We start from the raw sequence: 21,657 nt of genomic DNA, 5'->3' as shown, positions 1-21,657 counted from the left end.
ATTATTCAAGGGTCAACTATATGTTACAGTATATACATTTTATATTATATATATGTATATATATGTTGGCTTTCATTTCTAGCTCCTTCCTTGTCAGTCTAACAAGGCACATTTCTGATCCCTGGGAGAGCGGCTCCTTGCAGGTCCTCACTGTACTTAAGGAAGCATGTTAAGTCTGCCCTTGGTCCATTCTTTGTTTGGTGCACTGAGAGCCTAAGCCACAAATTTTCACCCAAGTAAAGCGAAATGGCTGTGCATGTGTCTGCTGTGGGACTTTCTTAGCTTTCTGGAGTCAGAGTCTAATTTCCTAAAGAGAAGTGACTGTTTTGAGGAGAACTTAAAATCAGCAGCACTAAAACTTCATGACAGCTCATGAGTTGCCTAAAACTGATATGAGTTCTAATTTCCTTCAGCAAGGGTCAAAAACATATTTGCCTCCTAGCTGCCCATATTTACAGCCAAACAGGGATGAGTCCTTTTAAAGAGACTTAATACGCGTAGCCCTCCTGTCTGCACATCTAATGTGTACTTGATGGACATGGGGCAGTATTTCAAAGGGGGAGGAAGAGAAACTCAGCAAACACCACACGGAGCCCCAGAGTGAAAACAGCTTTTCCAAATTTTTAAGGCATGTGCACTCGTCCAAATGCACAACAGTGACAGATTCTCAGGGATGGGGCTGCAAGGATGGTCAGAGAAGAGAAATAAATGCACAAGAGGGAATGAGATGGGCGGTATAGAAAATAGAGGGGGAACCAATCAGACGGACAGAGAGACAGACAGCCTGCGATGTGCACCTGAGCTTCACATCCATGCAGACCCTTCCAGTGTAATGAGCCTGGGGCTGGGGCCATGTGCACCAGAAATAAGGACCAGGAAGTGGACTAGGGCTGTGGTGGGGGGTGGGGTGGCTGGCTCCCTGCTTTAAGCTGTGTGTTCCAGAGATGGACATCCTACCTGAGGTATCAAGCTACCCAGCTCATATTTGTTTTAAAAACAACTCTCTTGTGATCACAACACAAGAAAATGGCCAGATGAAGAGCCATGGAGAACCCCGGGAGGCTGCTCCACTTTAGAGGGATCTGAGAGTGTTTCTCCAATGGCCTTAAGTCCCCTCTGTGTGGGCATATTCCAGGGCTGCAGAGGCCTGGGTGTAAACGCAAACAAAATAATTTTCAAAATAATGTAGGAGCCATTCCTGGGAGAATCAGTGTTTAGTCATTCAACCGTATTAGATTTTTAAAGCAATATCTTTAATATATAATTTTCCAGGCGTTATTTTGGCAAAAAGTTCATTTTATTTTAAAACTAAGCATATACTGTTATGTGCATCGCTTGCATTTTGTATGTGAAATATATAAACTATTTCATATGAACAAACTGCAGGCATAGGCCCAGTGAAAAGAAAACAGGGAACTAGTAGGCTCAGGATTAGAATGCGCCTAATAGTTGCTCGCTCAAGGCCTAATGATTTTTAAAATTAAACATAGGCTACCTGCGCAGAAAGCTTCACATTGAGACTAAGGATACGAAGAAAAAAAAAAAAAAAAAAAAAGTGTATCTACTTTTTAAATAAAGCATCATGCAGACAGCGATGCTGTCATTTGTGTGACCATTTGGTATTTCTACCAAAAAGTAAACATTTATTAATTTTGTAATTGAAATGGTTGAAAGCAGCCATTTGCCTCAGCCTCAACAAGAATGCACTCACACTGCATCTGCATGAGGGATGGGGAGGCCTGGGGTCAAGTTCAGGTGTGGCAAGTTCTAGCTGAGAGCCCTTGTCCAGTCACACACCAAAGCCTCAGCCTCCTCGCCTCCCCTCTGGGCCTACCTTTCAAGGAGGTGGTGAAGAGCCAACGCCATAATAGTCAAAATGCTTTAAGGCTGAGGACACACTGTCAAGCACCAGGCTTGCTTCTGTATTGGACCCTTCACCTCACACACACCTAGGGACCTAGCAGTGGTTTCAGATGAGGCGGGTGACACTCAAGACCTAAAGTCATCCCAAGTTTCCACAACTAGCAGTGATCGAGATAATACTCCAACCCAGGATGCCAGTGCCCTCAAAGCTGCTCACAGACAAGGAGGTGTTAGGAGTCTTGAGATTTTGTGGTATGTTATTTGCACAAACTTTGCATGACTTGACCTACAAGGCACAGGATGTTTTTCTTCTTAAAAATAGCATCTCTTGAAAGATGAAACATATAATAAGCAAACAAGGCAGCTTACCATTTAAGGAATGAAAATCTATTTTCTCTTGTGTATTAGACACAAACAAATCTCGATGTGGCCGAGGGCTTCTATATTAAAGTCTCTTTAAAATACATCTTTGAAGTATATCAGTCATTTCTTAGGATTTGCTAAACATTCTCTAAGTATCATTTTGACATCTAGGTCATCCAAGTTTTGTTCCCCCCTCCAGATACTAAATAGCAATAATTAAAAATACTCTGTCAAGAATTTTAGTAATTTAGCTGAGCCTGAATTTTGGCTGAGCCTGCTGAGAAAGACCTCCCTTTGCTGATGGTGCGTGGCATCTCCTCAGTGAGCACGTCAGCGATGGCGCTTTCCCAGCCCAGAACATGCTTAACCAGCACCCACAGAATAACTGCAGACTGCCAAGTGCAGTCCGCCTATATTTAAGGCTCAGTTGCTCAAAAATCCAAATGAGCAAAATAGAACAGCTTGGGTAGGCTGCAAATGAAAATACAATCAAATGGGACAGCATTTAGGCTACTTGATAGAAGTGTAGTGAGGGGGCCCAGGTGGGGCATGGACAGAACCTGTGAGGTCTGTTCTAAGACCCAAGCCATGGGGCTGGTCTGCTACTCCCTCCAGCTATTTTCATTGGTTCATTTGGTTGGAATCAAGAGCATGGAAAAACCAAGCAGCCTGCTAGGAGCTCATATGTATTTTCCACTAAGACCCCTTCATAATACCCTTTGGGGTTCTTGTCTCCCCTAACTTGTGGAAGACTTCTACAGAAGCAGAAGGGACAGCGAGGAAGACAAAGGTGTGCATTAAGGGAATGGGGCAGAAACATGGGGGCAGGAACAGAACAACAAGGCCAAGGCCCTGTTCTCCACCATGCAGAAATCGGGACAAATCAAAAGCACGTTGCTCCAAGGGGTGGCTCAGAGAGAGAAACTGAAGTGGAGTCGCCCTAAATCTTTCGATAGAGCCCAAATGTTTCAGTATTGTCAAGAGGTTTTATTGCCATTCAGACAACTTTGGATATTTGTTGCTAAGTATTTGGCTCGGCTGAGACAGATCACAGATGAAAACCAGGAAAATATCCTGATGATATATTATATTTTGCTTTTGACACAGAGAAAAACAAAATGATAATATATATTGTTCTAAGCAGTTGATAGTACATCTTACATCTTGAGCAGACTTCCTGCTTCTGCATCTAGAGTCCTTAGAAATGACACACTTCTCCCAGCGAGAGAGGCCATGCCAGTTCTAAGATGTTTTCGGGGCAGCCATCACGAGCAGGCATGCGGAGAGGGGGGCGCTCGGAGCTATCTCTTGGAGATACACCTTATTAGCTTTCCCGGGGTGCTAATAAATCTCCGCTGTGCAGGGTGCCGCCTGGAGAAGGCTGCCTCCTTACCTTTGATATGGGGGATGAAGTGGTGTCGGAAGGGGGAGTTGGGGCGGGAGTCGCTGTGGGTGGAGCTGAGGCTGCTGGTGCGCAGGTGGGACAACCTCTGCACACCAGGAGACAGCAGCTCTGTGCGGCAAGGAGTCGGGGCAGGGCAAGGCAGAAACAGAAAAGAAGAAGAGAAATTAACACAGGAGCAGGGACAGCAGCACTGTTCCCGGGGGGAAAGGAAGGAAGCACGTTAATCGCGAGTCTGAAAAAGGAGGAAGGAAAACGGATTAAGAAGGCACCTGCTGCGGTTAAGGCGAGGTGGGGAGAACTGGCACAGAGTTCGGGTTGGCAGAGTCTCTGTGAGAATAAATGGCTTTCGTGAGAGGGAGGGTCACCGGGACAATCGCTCAGAGGACAGTGGCTGCCGCTGAGCCAGAACCTGGGGGACCGTTTGACTCAAAAAGAGCTGTTTTTACGAAGCACCTCACAAAACACAGCCCTTTGAAACAAGTGAAAACAAAAAGACGATTTCAAGAACCTTGAAAAGTACTTATATGTAAGGGTCAGATTCATTTTGTAAGCTGTAAACGTCTCCCACTGGAAGCTTAACTGTATTTTGCCTACATAAGAGGAACCCCTTTTTGTGGCCCCAGGTGGTGACCCTGAGAATCACAGAGCATCAGGACTGGGAACAGGAAGCCTGGTTCTCCTGGGAGAAGAACGGAACCTCAGGACTAAACCCAGACCTAGAGGATTTACCACCTGGCACCTGGAATGAGGGAGTTAGAGGTAGTTTATCCTGCCCACGACCATGCTATCAGAGCCCCACTACCTTCCCAAGGGTAACCCTTGAGAAAATAACACCAAGCCCCAACAATTAATTGGCAGGGGGCAGAGCCACCAGCACTGGGAAAGGAGAAGAAGCACTCAAAACGGACAATGTTCTAAAGGCAGTGGCGTCGGGACCACGGTTGGCACAGATGGAAATTTCTCGTGCTGAGTACAGCCTCACCTTCCAGGGATCCGAGTCCTTGACCGGCCCTTCCCTCACTTATTCAGGAATCTCAGCAACAACAATTTCCCCAAACCTATGTCACTATGGCAAGATCACACTTGGGTGTCTCGGTGACCTCAGCGCATGCCATTTTCAGGGGTGGCAGCCAATTGGGTTTCTTGTCACCCAGGTAGACAAGGGCTTAAATCTAGACCCAGGTCCTGGGCATGAATAAAATGAGTAGAGATGTGCACAAGAAGGAATACATCTCCTGAAAATTCTCATTTAATGGAACTCAGCAAACACTGAGTAAATACGTGGAGCCCAGGGGAAATAATACACAGTTGAAGGATCAAGTAGGACAAACTGAATCCGCTAGAAGCATTGAATCTATGGTTTTCAAGAAGACTGAAGCCATTTTACATTCTGTCATTTCCTCTGGTTTCGTTTTATAAATGTAAGTGAGCATAGGGATGGGTTTGTTCTCATCAGCCTATGCAGAAGGAAGACGCTTAAAATGAAGTCTTCATAGACGTGTACCCTCACCACCAAGTTTGTCTAGAAGGCCAAGGTCTTCCTTTCTAATCTGTTTCTCAGGAAATGCTAGCTCTTTGTTGGGCTCTCCATTCTGTTCCGACTTCACATGCAAGGTAATTAATAATAATAATAATAAATAATAATAAATAAAGGACCCAAATTCTGAGTGGCAGAAACACACTGCTATTTGATATTCTCTACCACAGTACATTGCTGGTGTTTTTGTTTCCAAGTCTGATTCCAAATATAAGGGTTGGAAGGAATACTGAACTTGATCAAATACAACCCTGAGGCTGAATCCAGTGCTTCCTTCTAGAAGGTTCAACCAAGCAAGGTTAGTAACCCCATGTACCTGGGTAAGGGAATCACATTAAACACATCCACACAGGGTTAATACCTGAAAAGCAGAACAAAATATTTTCTTGGCGATCTTAAGCCCAAAAGTGATGAGATTTTTCAAGTCTAAGACAAAAAGTCTCCCTTATTTCTAGTTGTCTACTGTCAAGTTTACTTCATCGATCACAATGAGCTGTAACAATAAAGTGACTTGTTTCAACAAAAGCATCACACAAAATATATTTGGATATGAATTTTTTTCCTTCCCTGTGAGCAGGGTGGATATATCTGGCAGCCAGTTACCAGCGTGGGGTAAACGCCACAGAAACACAGAGCATTGTGTAAAGTAAACCCCAGGAACAGCTGTCCTTACCGGGTCTGTGAAAATGCTGGGGCGACCGAGATGTGGTCGGAGTGTAGCTGTGGCGACTGTACACGGGGGAGTTGATGGAGCCCTGGCTCGTGGACCGGTGGATCATCCGGTCCCGAACATCCTGGTAGCCCTGGAAACAAAGGGCGAGAAAGTGTGAGTGCAGGAGACCCTTCAGGCTGTCGTCATGTTCAAGCCAAGGCAAGTCCCAGCAGAGTCACCAAGGAACTATAATGTCTACTTGCTCATTTTCCTAAAACATGTATGCAAATGAGCACTCCGTGGTTAATGCACTTTCTTCCAAAGCTGCAGTACCCACATGTACCCCAATTTGAAGAAATACAAGTGATGTAATGGACTTTGTCGGAGGATTATGGGTGCTCTGGTGGTGGGTGTGGTGTGGTAACACACATTTGAAGAGGTAAAAACCCGTATCCTAAAACATGTACAGTGTTGTAAACCCATGTTCCCTTACTTAAAAAAAAATAAAAATTATGAATTGCAGTGTTGACAGAGCTCTGGGCAAAGAGGGAGTCATTCCAATGACCACATTTACACTGTGCATGTCAGTTGCACAGAGGGCATTTATGGGTTCATCGGATCTGTCTAATAAGGTGGAATGTCTCAGAAGGTTCCAAGCAGGTAAGAGACCAGGACAGATGGGGCCCTTTCAGAACCAGCCTCTTGACTCTATTCTGCTCCTGTGTTCTGCTTACCAACCCTTAGAGTCCATAACATTGATCTGGTAGCATTTTAAATTGATTCTCTGGGAGGACAAGCAGGTAGAGGCCTCAAATCTAGTAATTCTACCGGCCACTTAGGGAAATATATTCCAAGGAAATGATTAAAAAAAGGGTCTTAAAATGAAAAAAGTTTATATTTTTATAATGATAATATTTATTATATCACCATTCATAAAGGTAAAACTTTCTATTAAGTACCTTTACACACTGGGGAACAATTAAGTAAATTATAGCATATCCTTTCAATAGCACCATTAGTATGTGCAAATCTAGGAATGAATATATTAGGTATTAAGTGTCAAAAAAAAGGACACACACAAATATAATATAAAACTGCTAAGAGAACTGAAAGAATGTTTTACATTTTAGGAATCTGGTGTCCTAGGAAGCTTGTACTAATACAACAGAGTAACTTTAAAATGAATGAAAATGACTAAATTAAGACCCAGGTAACCAAAACTGTGAAATTTGAGAGCAAATGACAAAGGAACTTTGGGTTGATTCCAGTGGATTATAACAATAAATTAAATAAAAGCCACAAAATAAAAAGTTCCCACATGATGTGCTTCATCCTTTCAACTGGTAAGTAATAGTTGATTCTTCATAACTTCAGATGTTATTATCAGAATAATAGAAATTAATTTACTGCACTCAATCATAAACCATCAGAATACTATAGTTTTTATTATCTCATAGTGGTTGCCTAAGCTCAGTCCAGGTTATGGAAAATATATAGAAAGTGGCTTGGCTTTAAGATGAGACTCTGATTCTATTTATACCATTTTTTTTGTAGATGGAGTAGCCCCACCTGCTGAGGGCTGGTTCATTGGTTCACTGGATACATAAAGAAATACAAAATAAAAAGTGTGCCAGACCCCCAGTGGCCTGAGTACTGGTCTCTGTAAGCACTGAAATGAGTGTGCCCAGCCCAACCTTGATGCTGGCCAGGCTTGAAACTGTCCTCTGAGCGTCAGACTCCCAGCCTCAAATCTGCCCCCTGTCTCCGAAGGGAAAAGTTATTCAGGGACAACAGAAAGTGCCTCTAAGGCCTCTCTGGTTGAATATTAGGTAGTGGGGGAATGGGGATGAGGGGTGACCCAGAAACTTGTGAAGCCAGAGCAGAGCGAAGGAGCTGTTCATTGTATAGACTGGGAGCATCAGAACCTTCACTCCGCTGGATTGTGACGATGGGTGATGTAGGGGCTGCATCTTGATCCCAATGCTGCAGGCTGGGGAGAGCAGACTGGGTACACGCAGGACCCCAGCTCACGATGGAGCGGTCACATGCAGGTACTTGATCCACACACATAGAGACAGTTATTCCCCAGGGAACCTCCCGGAGACCTGGATAAAAGCCACTGCACGTTCTGTTTACCCTGACTAGGAGGGGCCTGACATAAATATGAATCTTCTGGAATATGCTCGGGCACTGTGGGCCATTTCTTTTAATCCAGAATATCAGGGTTCTGATGAACTCATTCCTGATGAGGGGAGAGAGTCCTGCCTCAGGACAAGTAGCTTCATACCCTGTGAACACTTCTTACCACTGAAGGCATAGGCTCAGACTATGAGAGGCTATTTTTTATGTCCTCGTCTCCATCTAGAAAGAGATGTCCTCCTATAAACTCACCAGTCCTGTCTCACATATGAGGAAGCTCCACATTCACCAGGATCAGGAGCTCAGCTCTTCTCTTGTCTGCATTTAATGTCCTTTTTCAAATGTCCCAGTCTAGGAAAGGTCTAAGCAGCTCCCAGATTCTACCCATTATAATTTTCAAAAGTAATACTTACTTCTGCTGATGGAGTTGGAGACAAAGTCCTTGGGGACTGGAAGAATAAAAGAGAATTTAAAGTCAAAACATTTATTAAGTCTTTCTCAGTGTGAAGAGTTAATATCAGAATCATCTGGAAACATTATTCAAAATGTACATGTCAGCACCCTTGCTGGTCCCTCCTCTTCTGATCCACTGGGTCAAAGGTGGGGCCCAAGCAGGCATGCTTTGACCTAGGTTCCTGTGAGGCGGTGGCCCTCATCTCTGCCTAAGAACCAGGGTGTGGAAAATAGGTTGCAATACTTCGGGTGACTAAGCCAAACAAACTAGAGCCATTTCTGCCCTATGCTCAAACTATGCTCACTGAAACTGTGAGTTACAGTGTCGACTGAGATACAGAATTTTACAAACAAGGCTGTCAACTAAACTATACTCACAGCAATTACCAGGAAAAGTTGGACGATGGAAACAGAACTGATCACCAGGCTTGTAGCTTCCTATCCTTGCCAACCTCACTCCCATTCTGGCTTCTGTCCTTTCAGGCAAACAGGCTTCCTTGGAGGCCGTTGACAGTCCAAGCCCTCTCTCACCTCAGGGCCTTTGCACATGCTCTCCTGTAACAGCGCTTTGCACTTAGACACCTGCAAGGCTTGTATGCTTCTACAGGGAGGTCTCTGCTGCAAAGTACTGTCCACAGTGCCTTCAGTGACCCTCCTATTTAAAGCAGCCAGTCAGCTCAGCCATGTTTTCTCCTTGCTCTGTTCATAGCACTACCCCCCTGTAAAGTTCTGTTACATATCTGCTGTTCCTCTGTCTCCCACTGCACACTGCAAACTCTGTGAGAGCAAGGACTCCATTCTTTTACAAGTATCCCCAGGAACAAGAACAGCTCCTGGCACATAGTAAGCACGCAACAAATATTTTCTAAGTGAAGTTGAAATGTTCACAATTAAAATGCAAAAAGCCTTCAAAGAGGAACAAAGTGCAATCCAATCTTTGAAAACCATGGTCAGTGCTGGGTATGACAGCAGCCAGCGTCGGGTGGGGTACTTACTATGTGTCAGTTACTGGTCTAAGTACCTTATTTAATCCTTGCATTATCTTGAGCCTACAGATAAAGAGTCTGGATGATATAAATTTCCTAAAGTCAGTTAATTTCAGTCTGGTTCGGTTCCAAACCCAGAAATGTTTATTTCAAAGCCCAAACTCTGAGTAATTGATGTTTTATTGCCCTGAATGGAGTCCCTGGGACACCTGCATGTACCTCCAAACCAGAACACTGTAAACTGAGGCACCCCCCACACACCCCAGCTTGTGTGGCTTGGACACTAGGAAATTTTTAGTCACTTGTTCCAGGACCTGGCCCTGTATACATTGCCTTTACCCCCAGTGAAGCTCTCCAGGGCCAAAGGGCAACCAAACTCCCAAGGCCAACTGACCAGCACTGGGGAAAAGCCATAAGATGCAGTGATGGCCATGTGACCACTAGGTGGCACTACATGAAAACAGACATCACTTCTTGCCCACGGACTGTTTTAATGCAGAGCTGTGCTCTGGAATAAAACCCAGATTAGAAAATACATATAAAGAACAATGTATATTATAATTGCTAATAAACATATATGCATATGCCATGTAACAGCAAAGTAAAGAGAATCACCAAGACTTCATGTCTTTTCATCTAAGATCTCAAAGCATGGTGTGATGTTACAGGTGGTCTGTCTTAATCTCAGTTGAATGACTGATTTCCATCCACTATTTGGTAACGTGTCTAAGAGTGGATTCAAATCAGTCTGTAGATGATTGAGATTCCAATTTTAAAACAAAAAAACAATTTAGAGTGAGTTGAATAGGGCAAGAAATCAGACCAGAGCTTGGGAGACCTGGGCAGAGGTGACAGCAGGGAATCCACTGACCCTGGACCTTGGAGGTAGGAGAATGTCAGTGAGCCACAAGAGGACAGGTAAAAACAACAGCAGGAGGACACCATTTGCTAAACAGTTAACACGAGTCCGCCCCTCCGCCAATACTGGGCTCATGTATTTAATCCTCACTAACACCCCCTGAAGTAGATTCTCTGTTTTACAGATGAGAAAACGAGAAGCAGAATGGTTGTCAACTGGCCAGTCATACAAGCAGCATGTGCAGTCTCTGGGCTGAGTCAGGCAATTTTACTCAAGCCCTGGCTCACACGACCACCCTGTGCTCTAGCCCCAAGCTCTATTTTTTTCTTGCACAGTCTATCTCAAGATGCTGAAAACTGCAGCTGTTAAAGATCAGGGTGTATGCTTTCTCCCCTTATGCTCCCCATGAATACACTCCCAGTTTTCCCAAAGACAGGATTCACCCTCTCTTTTCCCTCTACTGAGAACACAGAATTTCCTTAGACAACTTCGGCTTCCCTCCCAACGTGTGGCTCTCCATCCCACAACCCAGCACAAACTCTTACTCATCCTGCAATATTTCCTGAGTGGTTGGTCTGTTTTCCCACCTCTCTGTGCCTTCCGGAGGGCAGGGATGGTGAGATAGGTTTTTGAATACTTGGAAGCACCTGCTATGGAGGCCTGCAATTGCAGGTAATCAGCAGAGCCTCTGGCTTATTTTGATGCCAATCAGTTCTTGTACATGTGGCAAAAGAGAAGGTAGTTTGTCATGTAACTTACAACATGCAGGAATTATTACCTCTCCCAGGCTCTGCCTCTCCTGTTTGTCATCGTAGCCCGAAGAGTAGAAAGGTTCATAGGTAATAAGATCGGGACGTTCAATGTCATAAATTGCCTTGACCTTAGGAATGGCTGCTAAATCCTTGTAATCCAGGATTTCATTGTCCACTCTTGCCTGACAAAGTTAGATAGAAAGAAAAATTACTCTGCGGATCCAGTCAAAAAATGGGCAGAAGAGCTAAAAAGAAACTTCTCTGAAGAGGAAATGCAAATGGCCAACAGGCATATGAAAAATGTTCAACATCACTTGTAATCAGGGAAATGCAAATCAAAACTACCATGAGATACCATCTTACACCAGTGAGAATGGCACATATTAAAAAAACTAGCAACAACAAATGTTGGCGAGGGTGTGGAGAAAAAGGAACTCTTCTGCACTGTTGGTGGGAGTGCAAACTGGTCCAACCACTGTGGAGAGCTGTGTGGAGATTTCTGGACCTACTAAACATAGAGCTTCCATATGATCCAGCAATTCCACTCCTAGGTATTTACCCAAAGGACACAGAAACATCAATTCCAAAGAACACCTGCACCCCTATGTTTATAGCAGCACTGTTTATAATAGCTAAGCTTTGGAAACAGCCCAAATGCCCAAAAATAGATGACTGGATCAAGAAGATATGGTACATATATACCATGGAATATTACTCAGCATTCAAAAAAGATAAACACATGCAATTTGCAGCAACATGGATGGCGCTGGAAGGGATCATGCTCAGCGAAATAAGCCAGAAAGAAAAAAAAAAATACCGGATGGTCTCACTCATAGCAGGAATCTAGAAAACTTAAATAAGGGACCAGGAAAATGAATAACTATAAGAAAGTGAAAATCAAAATCAACAAAAAACTATGAACCAGAGACACTTTTAGGGGGGCGGGGGCGGGAGGGGAGGGATTGGGGTCAGAATGGGGGGGCTGCAATTGTATGGGGAATATAAAAATAAAATTATTTAAAAAAAAAAAAAGATCTTAGAAAAATTTTACACTCCATGAACCCTCATCAGCTAGACAAAGATTTCAAAAGGGTGGCTTATATGTTAAACAATAGAGAGTCTTAAATTCTTAAGGATATTGTCCCATCCTTAAGCAGTTTTTCAGAGGGCCACAGTCAGGGAAGAGCCTATCTCAAAAAGAGTTGTGGATGTGACTTTCATCCAACAGAAAAGATTATAGTTTAATACGCAGAAATCCCAGATGTGTTTAAAGGAATCATATCACCTTAGACTCAAAGTTAGTATCAAGAAAGGCATTAATTTACTCATCTGTTATTGGACTCTTACAATCTGACTATTGTCAACAGTGCTACAATAAAAATAGGAGTGCGTGTAAAAAAAAAAAATTACTCTGCGGTCTCATTTCTTTGGGGAACTACAATTAGTACATTTCATGTCTTGCTTAAAAAGTGATGACCTTAAAAATAAACAAAATCCAAGACACCTTGCTCAGCATGGTCATGTTCCTTAAAAAGTTGCCTATTTTTAGAAAAGACACCAAAGGATCAGGAATAAGTCTATACAGAATTCATCAAGCACAAAGCTTTGTGAATCATCAGGATAATTTCTGAAACTGATTACAGGAAAGCAAAAGCTCAAACAGATGATGAAAAAGTTTCTCAGATAGCTAAATACAAGAATTGCATAGTTAAGAAACTAAATATTTATTATCTTTGTAGGAGAATTTAAGAGCCCTGAGTAACAGCATTATAAAATAAATAATTAATCCCCAGACATCTATATGTGAGCAATGTGCAACATTATTTTTGCACGTTACTGCAATTTATAGGTTATTGATCCCACCACTGATGGGGGAATCCACGAAGAAATTTAATTATCTGCAAGGAAACATGATTAAGAAGGCTGATCTGTGAAAACGAAAATGGGATCTCATGACAGAAACAGAAATCCGTTTGAATTAGCTTCTGTTTTGGATTATCTGCTCCATGACACTGTATGTCCCGAAGTCAGTACTTACATAGATCGTGTGACCAGGGGAGCCAGGGATGCTGGAGCCTGGTCTGGAATAAATGCTCTCGGAGGATGTCCTGGTTGGCTGGAAAATAAAGAGTGACTTGTGAGATTTCAGATGAGGGCTTCAAAATCAAGACTGGCCAATTTACTAAAAACTGAGTGGTTAAAAAGGGAAAGATGTGACTTTTATGAATGAGAGTAAATATAATCTAAAAGGAAAGGTGAACAAGAACTCGTGTCCTCAGTCTCAGAAATGCACTGGGGGACCTTTCTTTTTAGCTTCTCTTCCTTGTCTCCTATAAGACTTTCTGGCTTGCCCTTTAAGTGCATTTCTCTCCATCTGTTCATTTCTCTCCATCTCCCCTGCCATAATCCTGGCATGGCCCTCACTTTGCACTTCTGGGGTACAGCTGGGAGTCTCCTCATGTCAGCTTCCTGCCTTCACTCCTGGCTTTTTAAAACCAATTGGGTGCCCAGTTGCCAGAGAGATCTTTTAAGAACACAATTGGGTGGTTGCTGTCCTGTTTTGGCTTCAGGGTTGTCTTAGAATAAAAATACAACTAGAACTTCCGGGTCATTGTCACTGCCTTCTTGGTGTCCATCACCTATGACCCATCATCACTCACAGAACACGGCACACAGCCCTGCCTCAGGGTTCTTACCCTTGCTGCTCCATCTACCTGAAATGATCTGATTCCCAATTTTACCTGGCTGGTTCTTTTCCTCCTTAGCCTTGGCTGAAATGATACCTCCTCAAAGAAAACATCCTTGATCTTTCAGTGCAGTGTTGGTACCCCTTAATTCCTTACATCGTGTTATTTCTACTTTTTCCTTCATGAATAAAATTTTTAAGTTCATTTTTTGGAATTATATCATGTCCATATCCCTCTTTAACTTTAGTTTCTCTGCCCTGAGAGGCTTCATGTTTTCACCAGTGTACATGGCCACTGTTTTTGCAAGGTACATAGAATGCATCAACAGGTGTTGAGGAAATGAGTTAGAATTATTATTCATGAACAAATACTCCATCTGCCTCATGTTAGTGGCACAAGTTGAGCGTCTAAGTACACAGAAACCCTGAAGGTTAGTGCTTGGCAGCTGGAAAAGATGAAATTTTATAATAAATGTGTGGAGATCCTGAGAGAGGGTGGTGGACACATGAGCAGGAAGGGAATGTGGAAACTAGGGCTAACTGCCTCCTGCCTCTGCTGGGCACCATCTAGAAAGTTCTCCAAAGAAAACCAAAGACCTAGTCTTGGAAAACTTGCTCCTTCTATGCAGCTATTTCTGGGAGTATCTAATTTAGATCTTTTCTTTTTCAGTACTCGTTTCTACGGATACTTGGCAAGCAGAATATGAGTGTAACTGAGCCTACAGAACCCCAAAAGACACAGACACTGCCTCTCAGGCCCCTAGCTGAGCATGTCCAAGCTTGCTCTCATTTGACCTTCTCAAGAGCCCACTAGCAGGTGCTGTTCTCACCCATTTTATAGTGGAGAATGAAGTGCCCAACTCCCAACCACATGGATAGGATTTGAAGTGAGGCGGCCTAGAAGCAGAACCCAAGTTCTTAACCCCTTCACTAAATTCTTGCCTATATTGTAAGGTCAGTATGACCATCTAGTCCCATCATCGGTTCCATGGGATAAATGATGCAAAAACAATATTGAGATCCACCACAGATATAAGTGCCTGCTGACTCGAAATATTTTTATGGCCACCAGCTTTTCAAGAATCCTGAATTGGCTCACTGTGTTGGGGGGTGGGGGACATTAGCGGCAGGAAGGGGTAAAAACTGGAGAGTCTGATGGCTTCACATACTGACCGGCATTGTCATGGCAAAGGTCTGTTCCCATGAACAAGCATCGAGGACATCGTGAGGGTAGCCCAAGTGCACAATGAGTTTTGGGGACCCCTTGCCTACGTTACTTATTCTGAATTTTGCCAAATGTGTGTCAGGGGTCCTCTCTTCCTTTCCTGTATAATGCACCTGGGATGGCTGGCTGTCTTGTGTGCTGCACGGCTGCTTGCAGAGAGCTGGAGAAGAGCAGAGTCCGCAATGGGCTCTTCAACTTCCCCATTTCCAGGGAGGAAGGTTTCTCAGTCACCCAGCCTGGCTCAAGTTCAGTGTCACCTGGCCGTCTTCATCACTGGATTAAGGCCCAGAGAACTGTGCAGGATTTCTCTGAAGTATTTACCTCATTCATGTGCACTATTAATATTGTAGGGCTACAGGTGTTTAGGGTTAACCGAGACTGACTTTTTATCAAGTCCCATTGGATCTTTAAAGATATCAAATCTGAATCATCTCTATTTTGCATACACCTTCTCCAGGTTCTCTGCAAAATAATTTAGATTTTTATAGTCAGAGAGTTTTTAACGTAGTATTGGCTGCTCATCAAATCCACCAATGTTTTGGTTCTTAGAGAGGCCACTTCTAAACGCACCTTCAGATTCTCTAGCAGTACATCAGAAATGCTCAGGGTGTCTTCTGGAAACTAAGAAAAAACTTTTTTCTATTGCATTATCATTGCTTCATTCTGGCCTCCAGGTGGTACTGCAGAATTTACTTCCACTGATGCCTTGTTTATGGGTCACTTACATTCTTGCTGGCCTGTTTCCTTACAATGGCCCTTTGTTTTCCTATCTAAAATGAAATGTGATAAAACACAACCATGTATTGTATAACATAGTGGGGTGACAAGTGGTTCAAATCCTGGGTCTACACGTTGTGACATTACATGAGTTCTCCTTCTTCTTTTCCCTCCTCCCCACCTTTTAACTCCCGTGGGCTTCAACTTTTCCACTTGCAGAAGGGAGGAGAGGCCACTGACTACCTTCCTTCTCAGGGAGGAAACAATACACAAAAGCTTCAGTCACCTTGCCTGGCGCATGGTAAGTCCTCAACATTTTCTGGATAGTCACCATATAAGATTTCTCAGCCAGTGAATCTCCAAGCATAAAGTGCAGCACCACCCCTGCTTGCTCCTCATGTTGGGGTAGTACTCCCAAACGTGACACTGTAACCCTGGAATTCTTACAGCTACCACACTGGGGATCTTTCCCATCGGAACTCAGATACCAAAGTAAATTATCCCAGCAAGGGGCTGCCATTCACCTGCAGGTGACGTGTACCTCTTGAGAACACTGTGATGTGATTCTGCGTCCTCCCCGAGATGGTAACTACAGCTTAGGTTTCAGCTTTCATCATCCGTGACTTTCCACACATAGTGCCAAAGGCTGGCATAAGCCTGTCCTATCTGCCAGGACAGTTCCTGGTTTGCTGACTCTTGACCTGTCCCCAAGGCTCAAAGGGCACAAATGGATTACTTGCTTTTAGCCACAGGCCACAATGACTCCAAGAGCTTTTTGGCTCTACTGTTGGAGGTCAGAAGTCTCTGCCTTACAAAGATCATAAAATGACTTTTTAAGGTTAAACTATTACTTTTGGAGTTTTAATCTTAAATATTCATAATTTTATATTATCATTCTAAACTGGTTGCGCCTTAAATGAACACCTTCTTTATTACTAAAAGAACCCCTTTTTAATCTTCTAGCTGTATTTTTGCCCCTAATTAACACACCACTTGCTGAGGGTCTCCAGCATGGCGGCTCAATCCACTCAAACCAAAACTCATCTTAACCTCAAAAGCAACTTGTACTTATATGTTTTCCCTTTCAAATCCCACAGACAATTTATTCTTTACCTCTAACTAACTGTATTTACCATTAACTTAACACCATTGGGCTATTTCAAAGTTTACAGAGAATCCATATTCCCACAGATGAACCTTGTGTACAATTATTTAACCTAAATAACCTTTCCAGTCCATTCAGATATCCAGTTTAACAACAGGGGCCCAGTAATTATGAACTGAATTCAATAACCCAATGGGTCAGCAGCTTGTTTCTAGAATTCTCTGAGACTTCTGATGAACATCACTCTCTTGCCTACATACCAATGAAGATAATTGCAAATATTTATCCCCACAGGTTTGCCCACAAGCACCTGTGATTAAACTGCTAAAAGCAGATGCAATTTACTCACTTTCCTTTAAACCCCTTTTCCTCTACACCTTGCAGAAAAAACATTTTGAAAGGACAGTTGGAAAAATGCAATTCTTTCTTTTTTTGATATCTTTGCCCCCCCGCCCCCCACCAAAAGGCGGGGTGGAGAAAGCAAGACAGGGAGGGATAATAAACTGAGATCTCCCAAAGAGTTTTGCCAAGTAAGATTAAGCAAATATTCTTTATCCTGATTTTGGCAGCAAGAGGAAAAGAGCCTTCAGCAAGAACTTTCCTGTTGTCTGTGGCTATCCTCACAGAGTCCAAACAACCTACACTCACTCCCCCAGCACAACCTACATACTGACTTGTAATTTCAAAAATGTTTATATTCTTCAAGAAAAAATTCAACAGCATAGTCTTACCAGAAGACTAGTAGCTCAAGAGAAAAGAGCAAAAATGACATTGACTCCTCATCTTAGATGCTTGAAAGTATGTATCCTTGTGCTTTCTATCTAAAATCTTTTTCCAAAACACACTAACTTCTTTTCAGCCGATTTCCCCTCCATGTGGACTTTATCTGACAGTGTCCATTGGTCCTGCCATTCAGAAGGCAGCCCCCAGAATGAAAGTTACACTGAAGGATCTTATATGTTTCCACTCTGGCTCTCATCATTTTTAAATATCAACCAATTAAAAACACTTACCAGAGCTCTGCGTGAAGAGTAAGGGAAAAGACAGTTTCCATTTACTTTCAATTCTGGGCCACCACGCATGCCTGGTCCCTTAGAAGGAAAGTGCTGGAAAGCCCTCACTGGCCCCCGCCCTCCCCCCCATCAGCGGGAAGAGGGGTGCAATAACTACTTCATCTAATTTGCATTCATCCAAAGCCATGCTCTTAGAAGGAGAGAAAAACTACAGGCATCTGGTCCCCAGATCAGAAAGATCTTAGGAACATCTGGGGGCAGCTGTTGATGGGAGGTGACTGGCACCTGGACAAAGTGCTACTGAGCAGATGGTGTCTGCCTTGGGCTGTGTGGAAGCCCACTAGACAAGGTGGCCACAGCTGCAGAGGAAGGAAAATCTACGCTTTTAAAATCTATGTACGTTGAACATTCACTGCCAAGTCAAAGAGGAGTGAAATCAACTCTGGAGAAAAGAATCTGGGTTTGAATGGAAACAGGAGGAGGCCCATGGGCATACCCCTCTTCTCTGCAGAGTTTCACAAATGCCGTTGGCTTACTATAGCCAGCAGGCCGCGGTATCTTTCCAGTATAAATCCTATACAGCTTCTGATAAATTGTCAGACAAAAAGAATAAAATATTTGAAGCATGTGAAATTGGGGAATAAAGCAGTATGTATCAAGGTGACATAATAAAATGACTAGCAAAATGATTTCTTTGTTTGGATATACAAAAAGCCTCACATGAACTCCTTTCAAAAAGTATACACACACAGTGCTTGTTTGGTGCATCACAGGTTTGCAAGTGCATATGTTATAAAAGGGGAATGTTAATTAAAAAAAAAATCTCATGTCCCTTTTGTTTGGTGGTCCATTCATGCCTCAGCCTCCCAAGGCACAATGGAGAAGCCCCTTTTAGAATGAAAGCAAATGACCCAAGCTGGATTATTACAAACTTAGTCCTGGGAATATCACGTGCTTTATTTATAAAGAAGCCCAAGAGGAATTACAAATGCTAAGCGCTGATTCTGACCTGTAGACACAATTGCCTCTTCAGAAAAAACTCTTCCAAGTAAGTGAAACTGAAATATTTGTCTTAGGCTATTCTACTTTCATTATTTCCTTTTACTTGTAATTAAAACAAGAGGGAAGGAGGAGAGACTTCAGAATATAAATAATAACATGACTTTCCTTCTGCAAATTTGATTTTCCTCCACAACCAAACAGGGCTTATTTCTGAGGCAAAGAGTTGAATGCCCCTGTAGGGACAACATTCAGGTTACCTAATAACTAAAGGAATTTGATATTATTTGTGGGAGCCAGAGAATTTAAAAGATCACAATATTTGTGAGCCTTAAGAACTGCATTACTTTGGTATTTGCAGGCTTCTAGAAGGTTCTGGTCCATGTTCCTCAACAGCAATGGGTGAAGAAAGCCTTGCCCAATCACCCCTTTGCTCTGCCAGGTGCCCAGCTGCTTAAGATGTTCTGTGATGGAGTTAAAGTTGACTTCATTAACATTTATGGCTGGGTAATGGGGAACAGATGTCCCTTTTGAATAACAAGATAGGATGAGAGAAGTTATTAAAAACAGATCTCTCTCTCAGTTCACCCACCACTTCACAAGATGCTCCCCAGCTCTTAAACTAAAGGGTCTGGAGCAAACCAAAATCACTTTACACTTGATGATAATATTTCTCTTCAAGTCATGAAAATGCATCACTTAGTTACTGTCCTAGGCAAATGAAAGAGAACACTATTCGAGCTATAAAGTATACTTTGGTGGGGAGAAAACTCCAAAAGCTACTGAGAGGTTAACTTCTTGCCAAGTAGAGGTGCTAATTCTGAGTGACACTCATTGATAGGGTGCGGCAGGAGTGCTCTTTGGCTGTTCCTCTAGATGCATGACATTATAATTTCACTGTAAGTGAAAACTCTGCCATGGGGGCTACAGCCTCCATGAAGGTCACATGACAAATACAAGTTGCTGAGTAACTAGCATCATGGACAAAGGTCGCTCAGCCAGGACAGGAATCTGTGGGTACGTCTGGCTGCTGTGACCCATAGAGGCTTGGGCTGACTTCATTCTATACTTGGAAAAACCTTGAAGGTTGATTTCGAAAAGGTTTCTTTCCACTCCCAAAGCTCTATGCTTCTAACTAGCTTTCAAATAATTTAAAGAAGGTGAAGTTTTAAAAAGTGTAGATCAAAACAAAAACCTTTCTTGGTCTCAGCGCAGGTCCGGAAGGCACAGGGAAAAGGTGTGGGCGCACAGCCCAGGGTGCGGTGGTGTAACCCTGAACCATGAGCAGAGTTATGACCTGGGTTTCATCTCAGCAAAGATGGGATTATGGAAAGTCACTTGCAATCTAGTAAACTAAGGGTTCAACTGGTTCTCAGAGAAGCTGAAGGAAGGGCAAATACCTGCTGGGACACTCTCCTGCCTCGCTGCTCACCTGAGAGCTGGCTGAGTGGTCCCCCACCTGTGCAGGATGCCCCCACAGTCTTGCATGCCATTCTATTGCTTAAACTATCAGACTTAGTCAGTGCTTAATGCTCTCCTTCGCCTCCTCCTTCTCCTCTCCAGCTTGCTCTCTTGCTGCTCCCTCATAGTACAATGGAAGGAACATGAGCTTTTAGGTTCACGGAGACCTGGATTCCAATCGTACCTTTTTCACTCACTTGTGGGGTAACCCTGGAAAGTTATTATTTTTTTTTTGTCAACATTCCCTAAGTAAATAGGTCATGCATGTTGGAAACCACAGGACCCCCATCAGTCGTCAATGTTATCACCTGGCAGTTACTGCTCACCCTCAGCCACCAGCGACTAGAGGCAGGCCCCAGGCAATGGCAGCTCTAGAAGTACAACCTCCTTGCAGCTTCTAACATCCTCTGACAACCCTACTTTAGCAACTAAGAGCCATGCCATGCAGATCTGGCACCCACCCCACCCATCTCTAGCCCTCCTTGAGTACAGAGGCCATTGTTCATCCTCACTCACAATGCAGCTCTCATGAAATGTGCTCTCCAGCACTGCAGTTTAAGTAGCACTTTCTAATGGACCACCACCTGCCGTGGGGCATGATGTGAACCCCAAAGGCAGTTTCAGGGGCACTGCCCAGTCATCTCCATCCAAAGCCTTTCAGCCTGGAATCCCTGGTCGCACAAAGAGCCCATGAGCAAGGGACCAGCCACTTGTCTGAGCTGCATCATGGTTTGGGTTCAGTGTACTGCTTCCCAGCTGCAGTCTGGAAAGTTATTTAAGTATGATGGGCCTTAGTCTCTCCATCTGCTACATGGAATAGCTTCCCCAGGAGACTTTAGAGCAAGCAAATGAGAGTGGATCTGCATCCCCAGGCTCAGCAAGAGGTGTCTGTCTCCTTCATTTCCTCCCCAGTCATGTGACTACTCCTTCCTTGAGCCACACCACTTCCCATCCAAGCCCTGCTTCCCCCAGCTCCATCCTGCTCTACGCGCTGCCTAATCAGTTCCACCATTTTCTTGCCATTACTACGTGTTCTAATTTTATCTTGCCTCCAAGGTTCAACTCAATGGCCACTTCTAGGGAGTGCTCCTTCATCTGGCACGCCAAAGAACTTGATCTCCGTGCTCCATATCCTGGGATGTGTTTTAAAATCTGCCCTTTCTCCCCTACAGGTCTAGATCTACAGCATGATAGCTGGGTGCCTGGCCAATATTTGTTCAATGAACAAATGTGTGAACACAGGATCAAAAGGGGTAGCTTCGAATGTGCTTGCTTTCATGAAGACAGCACTTTAGTAGCTGCTCTAAATGAAAACATCAATCAGAGGGGGAAAACAGCCAGGGTCAGAATGTGAGATGCACTCTGTGGGGTGAGAAAAAGCATCTACAGCTGCAGGAGCCCGAGTTATGTGGGGAAGGCAGCATAGGGAGCGAAAGCAACAA

The 21,657-nt window shown here is 43.5% G+C and overlaps 1 protein-coding gene and 1 long non-coding RNA gene across 6 annotated transcripts in view; one reads left to right on the top strand and one right to left on the bottom strand.

Annotated features, from left to right (window-relative positions):
* ABLIM1 (actin binding LIM protein 1) overlaps positions 1 to 21,657 on the bottom strand; it is a 260,188-nt gene that overhangs the window by 21,347 nt on the left and 217,184 nt on the right. For all 5 annotated transcript variants that reach the window (XM_054690023.1, XM_037495686.2, XM_037495687.2 and 2 more), the window contains 4 exons: positions 13,048 to 13,125; positions 11,036 to 11,191; positions 8,373 to 8,408; positions 5,842 to 5,971 (listed from right to left, as the gene is read on the bottom strand). In XM_054690023.1, coding sequence (XP_054545998.1) covers positions 5,842 to 5,971; positions 8,373 to 8,408; positions 11,036 to 11,191; positions 13,048 to 13,125 — 400 coding nt within the window. The remainder of the gene's footprint in view (positions 1 to 5,841; positions 5,972 to 8,372; positions 8,409 to 11,035; positions 11,192 to 13,047; positions 13,126 to 21,657) is intronic.
* Positions 6,499 to 7,410, top strand: LOC119233398 (uncharacterized). Its single transcript, XR_005122387.1, has 3 exons — positions 6,499 to 6,620; positions 6,951 to 7,163; positions 7,375 to 7,410. It is a non-coding gene; the product is annotated as an uncharacterized LOC119233398 (long non-coding RNA).

This window comes from Talpa occidentalis, unplaced genomic scaffold, assembly GCF_014898055.3.
Source record: "Talpa occidentalis isolate TD23 unplaced genomic scaffold, MPIMG_talOcc4v2.1 talOcc4.8, whole genome shotgun sequence".
NCBI lineage: Eukaryota > Metazoa > Chordata > Mammalia > Eulipotyphla > Talpidae > Talpa > Talpa occidentalis.
Note: the sequence above shows the minus strand (reverse complement) of the source record. Positions and strands in the feature narration are given on the sequence as shown.